At 40.9% G+C, this 12,765-nt stretch overlaps 1 protein-coding gene and 1 long non-coding RNA gene across 2 annotated transcripts; one reads left to right on the top strand and one right to left on the bottom strand.

Annotated features, from left to right (window-relative positions):
• Positions 1-4: 4 nt before the first annotated feature.
• Positions 5-6,344, bottom strand: LOC110052424 (uncharacterized). Its single transcript, XM_089284825.1, has 7 exons — positions 6,238-6,344; positions 4,746-5,044; positions 3,797-4,046; positions 2,768-3,086; positions 1,854-1,966; positions 1,186-1,366; positions 5-503 (listed from the first exon to the last, which is right to left on the bottom strand). Exons 2-7 carry the CDS (start codon positions 5,042-5,044, stop codon positions 457-459), a joined length of 1,209 nt encoding a protein of 402 aa, XP_089140951.1. The 5' UTR covers positions 6,238-6,344; the 3' UTR covers positions 5-456.
• Positions 6,345-7,634: 1,290 nt separating this feature from the next.
• Positions 7,635-8,428, top strand: LOC149117713 (uncharacterized). The gene is made up of 2 exons (XR_016206022.1): positions 7,635-7,819; positions 8,022-8,428. It is a non-coding gene; the product is annotated as an uncharacterized LOC149117713 (long non-coding RNA).
• Positions 8,429-12,765: the final 4,337 nt, after the last annotated feature.

Here is a 12,765-nt window from a genome sequence, read left to right as displayed (position 1 = left end):
AACCCACCTTGTGTAAATTTATTTCGAATAAGCCTCAAGTTAACACCCACTATCCGTATGATGTGAACATTGCAAGACAAACTGTTAGCTCTTCGCTTGAAGTTGCCTTGTGCTTCAAATATTCTCCTGTAGGAATTCATTTAACGAAATATCAAGCCAAATAATTGTCTCAATCCAAGTTAAAGAGAGCACTATATAAAACGCGCAATGTTCTCGCGATACCTTCTCATGAAGTTGTTTGCATAGCCTCGTACAAAGCTAACATAACTATGGAATCAAACCGTACTTAAAATGTCACAAAATAGCAACTAATTCATGCCCCATTTTTTTCTGTAAACCTGTTCACATCATTGTTCAAAGCTTACTGTCAAGTAGACCTTTGTTTCTAAGTGGTTTTGTTTTGAATTCATAGTGCATCTTGAACTTTTGTTTCTTCAGTAATTCATTCTCTCCTGGCTAGGCCCAAGCCTTCTCAATTTCATCCCAATGCTCATCTGACAAATCTGTTGTGTAAAATAACAAAAACTTAATCGTCTTGAAAGGACAACAACAGCGCTAGCTCACAAGGGAATGTTTCGTGTAACATCATATCGCCAAGTTGTTTCATCGCTGCCAAACAAGCAGTTTGAACTTCGATTATGCTTGCTGCAATCAAACTCGTTGCTAGAAGTGTTCCATTTACACAAGTAGTGGTGCAACTGGACAATTCCTCGTGACCGCAAAAGGAATTTTCCCCTGTACCCTTTTCTATATTTCTGCTTTTGAATCTTTACCCTTTTATATACCTCCGGTCTGAAAAAGCTGCCTCTTTTGGGCGTTCATGTATAGTCCATTGTTCATTAATCCCCCCCCCCCCTCCCCGCCTTCGTATCTCCCCACTTCCCACATCATTTCTGTGTGGGTAATATCCAAGTTGCCATATCCCCTTGAAAAGATCTTTCAGTGGCGGATCTAGGGGAGGAGCCCGGAGGCCCCAGCCCTCCCCCCTTATTTTGGGTAAAAAAAGAAGAAATCACAGAAGGAAGAAACGCCGGCGCAGCGGGGCAAGCAAAACAAAACCGCCCCCCCCCCCCCTCACCTTTTAGCCCAAGGTCTGGATCCGCCACTGGCTTTCACAAAGGAAAATCCCAGGGAACGTTTTATAATTATACATAATTATAGGACAAAATGAAGGCAAAATCTCACCATCAATTTGTTTAAGAACTATTGCATATCCTTGAATCTTTTCCGTGTCAAATTTGGACAGATTAATAGTGGATTGGTCGAGGACAGGACTGAAAATGCTTTGAAGAAACTTGCGGTCTTCATTAGTAAGAGGTTCAACAAGAGACAGTTTCTTCTTGTCTGTAATCAGTGCTTCTTCAAACTGTTTAGACGTGAGAAAGGAATCGATGTCAATGTTTGCACTACCAGTAACACACAAGGATTGTAAATGTTAAAGACGTCCCAGCATCCATTTTGAAAAGTTTAGAGGAAAAAAGCCAGACTTCCGAAAATACTCGCGGCTCAGTAGATTTTAAAGGAATGGTCACGCGTTAGGGATTCTTCCATAGACTTGAGCGATAGAATCACCTTTTGCAGCACTATAAACAGTGCCACATGAAAGAGCTACTCACTAGCTTTTATTTGAATGGCGGACACATACAAGGGTTTATTCAATAGCTTTCAACTGAATGTGGTCACACATAAGGGTATCATAAGAAAACTTGAAAGCTTTCCAAACACCTCGAGCCTCGTCAAAAATACTCTCTTCTCGGTGTCTGAAAATATGGTGAAACACGGTCTTTCGCGTTTGATGTGTTACTTCATTATTCCACGTAGTGCGCAAGTCCTAATTGATAATACATACTCACCCAGCTGAGATACTTTTTCACTCTCTCTTTGCGTTTTTTCCTGCTCTCCGCAGACTTCAACACTGAACCCTTGATAATCTCAAGTTTCTTTATATCATCATCTGTTAAAGATTCTAATATATTGTAAATAAACATGAGTTATTTAATAATGATGATTTTTTTAAACAACTGTGAAGAATCTCCCTAGCTTTCTAGTAACTTTTTTTGTTCCAACAAAGTTGATATGATGGAAAGGTTAGTTTACTATTGTCATTGCAATATCATAATGTACCGTACGCCCTCAAACAGTAGCTGTGTAACAAAATGGGTACTACCATTCGAGAATGAGATAATTTATCGAAGGGGGAGGGGGGAGGAACTTGGGGGCGAGTACTAGAGATGTTGCTCTCTAGAGGTCGTGTCCTGTTATTCCATTTACACACACACAAAAAAATAACCAAAACCTTCTTCAGAGCAAAGGACTGACGATCGAATAGCTGTTATTGTAGTTGAGTCTGCGGTCAAATATTCTTTTGTCTAAAAAGGCATGGAAACGAGGCGAAAGGGTGAGTACAAAGCAGCATTGACCCTTTCGCTTCGTTTGTATGTCAAACCGCTGATAATCTTTGGTAAGTATTTATTAGTTTAGCAGTACAAACCTCATTTTTTGAGTTGATAATTCAAAAGAATTTTTACTCCCAAACGAGGTCAGAGAGGCTAATTTGAATGCATACAAAAGGATTTTAAATTGTCAGCCATTTGTGAAAAGGGTCTATAGCTGGAAACGTGGATGTAATTCAACGTATTTTTGCATTGAAACAACCTGACGAGTGATAAATTAAATTGACATAAATCTACCATCTCCAATGCGCTTTTTAAAAGTTCTATGGGATAAAAGTTATCATAAACGATAAATAACTGGCCATTCTCCTTGCCTGCCAAGTAACTCTCTTCTTTCCCTGAGCCGACCACAGATTCAGCGTACTCTTCAGTGTTTTCTTTCTCTTCTCCTGTATCTCTGTCGCCTGACTTAACTTCATGCCCTGCAAACGCTCCTTTGGAAAGTTTTAACCGCCCTTGAACTTTATCGTAATCCACACGAACAAACTTGAAGAAAATTGGGCCCCGAGAGTGTCTCACTGCCACTTTTGAAGGAATGATCTTCTTACTATAGTGGGCTCCAACCTGAACTTGTTTTGCCAGCCAGTCAAGAACCTCAGGGACAGGAGCCTCGATGCCAGCATCCGCTTGAACCTTAAAAACAAGGAAGACAAGATGCAATAATCTTGACATTTATCGTATACCAAAGAGGCAGATACGCCAGGAGAAATTTTAAAAAAGCAGCTCTATATATTTCTTCGGTATGGCCTACTGTCTACACGAATCATGAGAAATTGTCCACCGAAAATGGAACTTTTCGAAAACGTTCTTCAAACCGGAGTAACTGAAAACGCTGACTTTGCGTTTTAGGCCACACTGGAGAAGTTTGAAAACGCAGCTTTATTTCTACGGTTAGGCTATTTCTACCGTCCACACTAATCCGTCACCAAAACTGAGCTTTTCGAAAACGCTTTCCAAACCGGAGGAATTTGAAAACGCCCGTTTTTCGATTTAGTGTGGACGTAAACATTTTGAAAACGGCATATTTATTAAAAACATGTTGCATAATATCAGTATGTAATAATGTATAATTTTGTTGATTCAGACCCAGGCTTCAGATGTTACTCATCGCTTTATTGCTACAACTCTGTGTCGTACGGCCAAGAATGACTACGCTCATCAGGCAATTGCAACATTATCGATTCGCTAATGTTTTGCCTGCAGGTTAACCAGGAAGCTATCAAGAAGATTAGAGTGCACGTGAGTCCACTATAAGTTCAAGAGAACAGATCTAACCTCCCTGACGATGAACAAATTCATTCATCAAAGCACTGATATTCACAGTTCACTACTGACATAAATACCTCGTGTTCCCGTTTGCCCTTCAGTACAAATTTCTCGCTGTAAATCACGGAATATATAAGGCGCAGTTTCTGGTCTTCAAGGCTTTCCATTCTCTTCACATCCAAAGCTGCCTTGTCTAGCAGTTCACGAAGATCGGGGTCTTTGATGTACTCCTGATCTAGTTTGCCTAGTTCCAGCGCTCCCAGGACATCTGCAATCTTCACCTTAACTTTCACACATTTCCCTACGTCCAACTGAACGTCTACAGAGCTACAAAAGCAAAAACAAAACCAAATTGGCGTGGCGTGGCGCGGCGTGGCGTGGCGCGGCGTGGCGTGGCGCGGCGTGGCGTGGCGTGGCGTGGCGTGGCGTGGCGTGGCGTGGCGTGGCGTGGTCTGGCGTGGCGTGGCGTGGCGTGGCGTGGCGTGGCGTGGCGTGGCGTGGCGTGGCGTGGCGTGGCGTGGCGTGGCCTGGCGTGGCGTGGCCTGGCGTGGTCTGGCGTGGCGTGGCCTGGCGTGGCGTGGCCTGGCGTGGCGTGGCCTGGCGAGGCGTGGCCTGGCGTGGCCTGGCGTGGCCTGGCGTGGCCTGGCGTGGCCTGGCGTGGCCTGGCGTGAAACAATATTTACGCGGTAAAAGCTAAAACTCAACACAACAAGCTCAAATTTTGTACAACTGAAAAATCTTTCCAAACTCAAAATAACTGACAAGAATGAAAACTTCTACGTCCTTACTCACACCTTTTCTTGAAAGGCCTCGGTGCATTGCGCATCACCCATTTGCATTTGAGAAAGGGGGACCGCTGATGTCAATCATACATACTTATTTGATCCCAAGATGAATGTGTGTGAAATTCTCGAAGAAAAGGTTTGTGCTGGGCGAACAAAAACGACAATGCCTTGGGAATAAGCTTAACTTCTCTTGATTTGGACCAGATATTGTTGGCAGTAAATAAATAAACACCATGGTTACCTTTTCGCTCCGTCATCTTCCGCGTCATCTTCCGCTATTTTTAAGTTGTCTTCTTTTAAAAGGGTTGAACTCACGATCTCAGTGAATTCCTCTCTTTTGTCCTTCACGACGTAATCGTCTAATGATGCAATGACAATGAATTCCGATTTGGCAAATGGTCGCTTGAACACTGATCTGCGTTTCTTAATCACAAGAGCAAGAGGTTTTATCGATTTCGTTTGGCCGTGGGAGATTGGGTAATAGTTACTTCCGTCAAAGTTCTGCTCCGCAAAAGCTCGAAGCACTTCCTCAATGGGCATCTAACAAGAAAATAAGAACATTAGAAAGATTCGTGACCCACTGGAATGGTATCACTAACCATCCTTTACCACAAAAAATATCCACTGACTAAAACTGTTGGACTGCAAATTGATTGGGCTCGATCTATAAGCGGCTTACATGACTGGGAAACCGGCCACGAAAACACATCCGATCTAAAATGTCTCAGAAATGGACCTTGTTACCGATGTCACAGTTTTTGGAATTTGCCATTCAAACAAATAATAAGCTCACCGCTCGATTTTTCATGCCAAGTTTAGTAATTATGCGAAGTTTCATAAGAATCTGTTGCAAACTAATGAAAATATGGGACCCAAAGTTGCTAATTTTTACGAAGAAATGCTTTGTAAAAGTTGGCAAGTTTGCGTGGAAAATTTTGATGAGTTTGCAACAAATGTTTATGAAACTTCATGCAGTTACTCAATTCAACAAGGTAAATTTATCTATTGAGGTGTTTTTTTGTTTATATGAAAAGCACGAAAAAATGTTGATATTGTGTGACACCTCCTAGTGCGTAGCGTGACTGCAAACCAACTGGGAGCCTACAAACCGAACGCTTGAAATAGTTTAAGACCGTCTATATCTTAAGATTTAAACTATAATTTTCTTCTCTTATGTGGGATGGTTTTCAAATCATTGCTTATGATCATGGGCCATCCCTGGAGAATGTTGATTTTATTAACAGTTTAACTTCCTGTTTTCACTCGGCAGGGGAAAATTTCTCTGATTTTCATGATCAATTTCAATAAGCAATGTTCAATCTGAATTCAATCGTCAAATTGCCTCGAATCTTCACGCGATCGAACTTCAGCAAAATCAGCAAAATAAAAACCGCACTTGGCTATCAAGTTATGTCCGTTTGATTACAATTACTGGGATCGAAAATTGTAAATCAGGAAACAGATCCATCCAGCAAACCCTATTGGTTTATGGTTGAGTTTATGTATTTGAGTTCCTTCAAATCAGTTCAAAATGTATATCATGCATTATACATGTATACTGAAATACTGTACGAATTTCCTGATGCCTTTTTAAGTTCCCGATGAAAATTCTAGGCTCAAATTCCGGCTACCATCTTGAAGTAATATAAAAAATACTGAGATTATCTCGATGCATTTTAGAAGTTGCAATATTTTGGCAAGGATATGTGATCCATAGTAATCGATCAACTTACCGTTGGATTTGACAGTTACGTATTCTCCACAGCTGACCAGTTCTCCCACAATTCCAACTTGTGTTCGGCGAAATGACAACTCCAGCAAAATCGTCGCTGTTACTTAAGAGCAGCTTCGCCTAAATATCAACTAGACTTGGAAATAGCGAAAAAATCGAATTTCTTCAAACTCGCCCAGAATGAAGCCCTACAGGCACTAGTTACAAAAATATCGTTTTAAGTTCGATAAATCAAAAATTGTTTTTTTCCGCAATTTTTTCGTTTCGATGCCCCAAATCGGCCAAAATCCATCGAAAATGAGCGGCATATTCAGAGGCTCGTAAACTCAAAAGCAAAAATCTTCATTACAAACTGATTGCACGTCGTATTTGTACTTCCTTTTTTGTCTATTTAGAGCTAAATAGATCGTGATTTGATTAGAACTTAAATATTTGACGAATTTTTTAAGTTAACGACCCAAGACAGCTTTACAAGAGGTCTACATTTAGCCTATTTTCAAATGCTAAAAAGGCGTTCTGGTACACGGCTTTTCCCGAAATGACTAGTTTGGTCTGAAAGAGCATTGTTTCTTCTTCAAATTACTGAAATAAAATTTTTGGGTAAATAAAATCGTGAGCGCTGAGATAGCGAACCAAATGCAGCACTTCGTCCTGAAAACGTGACCTTTGACCCAAGCGTAACGAAACCAATTACTGCAAGAAAACCCGAAAGAAAAGCAAACGTTCCGTTATTTTGAAACAATTTCTAGTGATATCTCTCCGAAACCATGATTGCAAGAAACTATTTCCAGATATGAAATCTTGCAGGGTCAAAGACGGAGCTAAAGGGCGCATTTTGACACAATAACTTTGTTTGCCGAGAATTGAATTGCAGTCAATTCCAGTGAAATTTGCAAACTTGACGTATGTTAGCCGATACTTACCTGAATATTTATATTAATAGAAGAGTCGTCTTCTTGGATTAACCTTCAAAAGAGGCTGGACCCAGATTTGGAAACCTCTAAAAGAAGAAATGTTTAATATTCCGTGACCTACCCGATGCTATAGATTCCATGCACATGCCAACCGCATGTTTGTCGTAAAACCAACTGAACTCCACTGACAGTTTGCATGGGCAACCCCAAAAATAAACAATCCCCAAAAATGTAAAGTGAAATTGGCTGTCTTCATGAACAGTTAGAAGCTAGAGTCAAGTTCTAATGCCTTTAAAAAGTGCTTGATTTTATTTGTTTGCGTCGACTTTGTTCACTACTCTCACGTTTGAAAGCCGCGAATCGGTCACGCCAAAACAGTGGAGACCGTGCAGACTGCAGACACTTGTTTGGGCTTTTCATTGTGACTCCTTCTTTTGGGTCTAGTTACAAAATAGTGTTAAATATATCTGAAAGTTTTTCATTTATCCACAGGCTGCACAAGCGCAGTATTTGACTTTTGATTCAATAGACAAACGCGTACAAGACTTTGTATGGGAAACTTACTCAGTCTGCACGGTCTGCAGTGTTTTGGCGTGACCGATACTACGCAGTATTCGAACGTGACAGTAACGACTGAGTGAACAAAGTAGAATCAAGCTTTTTTAAAAGGTAATGGAACTTGACTCTAGCTTCTAACTGTTCATGAAGACAGCCAATTTCACTTTACATTTTTGGGGATTGTTTATTTTGGGGTTGCCCATGGAAACTGTCAGTGGAGTTCAGTTGGTTTTACGACAAACATGCGGTTGGCATGTGCATGGAATCTACAGCATCGGGTAGGTCACGGCATATTAAACATTTCTTCTTTTAGAGGTTTCCAAATCTGGGTCCAGCCTCTTTTGAAGGTTAATCCAAGAAGACGACTCTTCTATTAATATAAATATTCAGGTAAGTATCGGCTAACATACGTCAAGTTTGCAAATTTCACTGGAATTGACTGCAATTCAATTCTCGGCAAACAAAGTTATTGTGTCAAAATGCGCCCTTTAGCTCCGTCTTTGACCCTGCAAGATTTCATATCTGGAAATAGTTTCTTGCAATCATGGTTTCGGAGAGATATCACTAGAAATTGTTTCAAAATAACGGAACGTTTGCTTTTCTTTCGGGTTTTCTTGCAGTAATTGGTTTCGTTACGCTTGGGTCAAAGGTCACGTTTTCAGGACGAAGTGCTGCATTTGGTTCGCTATCTCAGCGCTCACGATTTTATTTACCCAAAAATTTTATTTCAGTAATTTGAAGAAGAAACAATGCTCTTTCAGACCAAACTAGTCATTTCGGGAAAAGCCGTGTACCAGAACGCCTTTTTAGCATTTGAAAATAGGCTAAATGTAGACCTCTTGTAAAGCTGTCTTGGGTCGTTAACTTAAAAAATTCGTCAAATATTTAAGTTCTAATCAAATCACGATCTATTTAGCTCTAAATAGACAAAAAAGGAAGTACAAATACGACGTGCAATCAGTTTGTAATGAAGATTTTTGCTTTTGAGTTTACGAGCCTCTGAATATGCCGCTCATTTTCGATGGATTTTGGCCGATTTGGGGCATCGAAACGAAAAAATTGCGGAAAAAAACAATTTTTGATTTATCGAACTTAAAACGATATTTTTGTAACTAGTGCCCGTAGGGCTTCATTCTGGGCGAGTTTGAAGAAATTCGATTTTTTCGCTATTTCCAAGTCTAGTTGATATTTAGGCGAAGCTGCTCTTAATATTTATCTAACAACTTCGGATCCGTGACTTAATTTCGTGACAAATCTTCGTGACTCGTCTCCAGTGCCCACTCGGGATAGCTTAAAAAGTTTAAGGGCCCATTAACCGATTTATGCGCGCGCTCGCGCGCGTTGCTAAGGAGGTGAAATTTCACTTCCGGTTACTTACGTCAGCCTGAGCGCAGAAAATAAAAACAACTCAATAACTTCCAAATTCGCTTACAATTTAGATGTTTTTCTTTGTGTTTCACAAAATGCAAAGTAAAAAAAGTACAAGCAGAGACAAAATAAGAAAAAGACAGAAAAACAAGAGCAATAGAAAGAGAAAACCTAACTCCTTGTAGCTTTGTTTGATCTTACCGAAGTGCGCTGGCAGGGTAAATTGCGCACGCACTGATAGGGTAACTTCCAATATATATCGGGCGCACTTCCGGTTTCTTTAAATGCTAAAGGAAACGCGGTTTTTCATTAAATCCAGCCTTTTTCGACGGATTTCGATCAAAGCCAACGTTAGAAAGTTAGCTATGCATTCCTTTTTCAAAATCATGCTTTTTTCAGAAACTTACGAATTTTTTAATATTTCGAAATTCTCTCAAAATCTGACCTTTTAGAAATGAAACAAAATCTATGCGTGGCGTAATAAGGATTTAAATTAAAATATTAAATCAATTTGCCTGGGAGCCTTTGCGTTTTTGCAGTATTAGTCACATGACCATGGGCGTGGCCCGATGACGTCATCACTAGTGTTACTAATCATGAAAAAGTTGAAACACATGAAATAACTCTGAAGTAACTAAAAATGATGAGGTTATATGAGAATAAATTTTCCTTAGCAACGGCTCAAAAAGATCGGTTAATGGGCCCTTAAAAAGTATATTTTGTTTGTCGGACAGTGCATCTGGAAATTTCTTTTCTTTTACATTTCCGAAAAAATGGTTTGGTCGCAAAACGAGACATTTTATGGGGATTCACAGAAATTAAACGGGAAACAAGTGTTTTTTTTTTTTTTTTTCCTCAACTGAGTGTGTGATCATGATTGCTCTCAAACCTAATCATTCAACGGAGTATTTCAGATTAAGTTTGCTCAAAAGAAATGACGCGAAAAGGAGACCATAACAGAGGATTCAAATTTTCAGAGAAAATTAGCTTTTTCGCATACAAAATGATGCATTCCTATATACTTGAATTCTCTTAGAAACTAGAGAGAGGTTGACTGTAATGATTCTTCTGGTAAAGTTGTTTAAAGTTTACCGAATGAACAATTGTCAAAACAATAGAAGCCATGAATTATATAGTGTTTGTGGAAATTATTTTGAATTGAAACAGTAGCACGCAGTTTCGGCAAATTAATTGTGGTGTTTCTATCTAATCATCATGGACACCTGAAGGAAAAAGGAAGAGAGGAAGGCCTAAGACCACCTGGCGAAGAACAGTTGAGAGAGAGAGGAACAGCGCAGGATGGCGTACATGGGATGAGGCAAGAGCTGCTGCAGCCAACAGAGAAAATTGGAGGCATTCTGTGGAGGCCTTATGTGCCACGAGGCACAAAGAAGCTAAGTGAAGTGAAGTGAAGTTTCTATCTAAAAGAGGACATAAACTGCCGGCATCCTGAAAACTAAGTAAGCAATGACATTTAGTAGATCTATGTTTTTACTATTTTGTCTAAAGGATGTGTGTGAACTGTCCTGTTTCGTCAATAGCTATAGATTAACCTAGTTTAGTTTAGGTCTATTCTTGGTGTGGCTGGACCACATTGTCCGCTAGCAATGTTCTTCTCCTAGGAACTTCACTATCATCGATTGCTGAATTGCTTTAAAAAGGCTTATTAACAATTATTTTCAGAGGTGATCTGGAAATGTAAAATAACCTCGTTCCCAGGGTCTTTTCCCTGGCTTGGGGGTGGGGCGGGAAAAGGGAGCCTTTTCCCGCCCCACCCCCAAGCCAGGGAAAAGACCCTGGGAACGAGATTGAATGTAAAACAATTTGAACTGAACACAAGCAGCTTCGGTAATTCACATCCGTTCCATATATGTTTCACTAATTTCAGAAATATGCATGTTTGTCCACCCATTTCAAAAATGGTCTTCGATTTACCAGAAAATTACTGTTACACTTACCAAAAATCGCATTCAATCGACCTTGCAACGAAAATATGAAAATCCCTGCCTAGACCTGCCATCAAATGTGAAAAATACTTTCGGCTAATGGCTCCAACTGATATTTTCGAAAAAGTAAGGTGGCTCTGAAACCTACCTACAGAATTTTTTTAAACTTTGCCAAAAGTTGCGTTTTATCATGTTTATCAAAACTTGACAATATAAAAAAATTTCACCCTGCCGTTTTTGAATTATAATAATAAGTCCCTAAAGCTGTAATTAACGGTGTTTTTAGGAGGTCATACTGTTGCTATGGTAACCTATTGCGTATCGTCACAGGATGACCCTGAAGTTTGAGTCGAAGTGCAAGCTCAGTCAATCAAAGCTAAAAACCCTGACGTTAAATTCGACTGAGATGCTCGATGCGTGAGCGACTGGCCCGTTTACAAGGTGACGACATGCCATAGCTCGTGGTTGATTTGCCATCGGCTAAGGAACCGAAACACCTCTCGGAACACAGGAAGAGCCACCACAGAACCCTGCTAATCATGAGGCTAGTTCAGGTCCCAAGCTTCGCTGAAGAGTTGAGACATCAAGGCCTACAGGGTACCACATTTTAAAGAGTTCCAGCAGTGCTGGTCAGAGGGAGTTCTGTGTGTCGGAGGCCGGCTGGAGGAAACAGTTGTATTGTCCTACGACGAAACACACCCGGTCAAACTCCCAAGAAGCACCACATTAGTCAGCTGATTGTTCGCCCCTGTCACGAACGTCTGGCCCATGATCCTGGCGCAGACGAGACGGTTCAGCGAAACGCTGGAGATGCCTTTTCACCTGTTTAACACTGAACGCGAGTCGTTTTTCTGGAGCTAGTGCCGCCACTGGAAACTAGCTTTGTGATAGTTTGTCAGCCGGAGAGGACCTTTCAAGGATCGCGGAGATCAGATCGGATAGAGGGACTAAAGATAGACTGCATGAGTAAAGTGGACTTTTTCACCCTCCTACAGCGGCGCAGATGCCTGGAGTCCGGAAAACACTAGTGCAAAATGCAAAGAAGCATCTGAATGCTATTGTAGGAGCCTGGGGGGGGGGGGGGGGGGGGGTACTCCCTTTTATGGGCTATATAGGTAAGTGCGGCCCCAAAGGATATGGTTTTTTAGCCGTTCTGGTCAGAAATAGGATATGGTTTTTGCATTCTAGCCTTAATAAGGTTATGTTTTTAAGAAGAAGCCACTTTTTCATTATTATCGAAAAGAAAATCAACAAAAGCCCTTCACAAATTATGTTTACGGTAATTTAACATTGGTCTGAACTAGGGAACTAATTGTAACGCAGGTCTGAAACAGGGTTTTGATTTAACGGCCAGGTCATAAATAAGGTTTCGAATTTTTGGTCAGGTCATAAATAGGGTAGAGAATATCGCAGCTTTTGGTCATAAGTAGGGTAAAGGTTTTGGTAAGCGGGCCGCACACCCCTACCAAATTTTTCTGGGAGTACCTCCCCCCCTCCCCCCCCCCCCGGGCGTAGGAGATAGACTGCTCAGTGAGTTCGCATTGCGAACATTGCTCACCAAAGTGGAATTCATTATGAACAACCGACTGATTGTAGCAGCATCGGATGACCCTGCCGATTTGGAAGCATTGATCCCCAATCACTTCTTGCTGCAAAGATAGGCGACTGGATTGCCTCCGCAGGTGTTTTCGTCAAGGAGGAACATTTGGGAAGGAAAGTGGAGAACGATCCATTACCTTACCG

The sequence above is a fragment of the Orbicella faveolata genome, unplaced genomic scaffold (assembly GCF_042242905.1).
Source record: "Orbicella faveolata isolate gen_17 unplaced genomic scaffold, um_ofav_v1 contig_1, whole genome shotgun sequence".
In the NCBI taxonomy this organism is placed as follows: domain Eukaryota; kingdom Metazoa; phylum Cnidaria; class Anthozoa; order Scleractinia; family Merulinidae; genus Orbicella; species Orbicella faveolata.
This window is presented reverse-complemented; position numbering and strand designations above follow the sequence as displayed.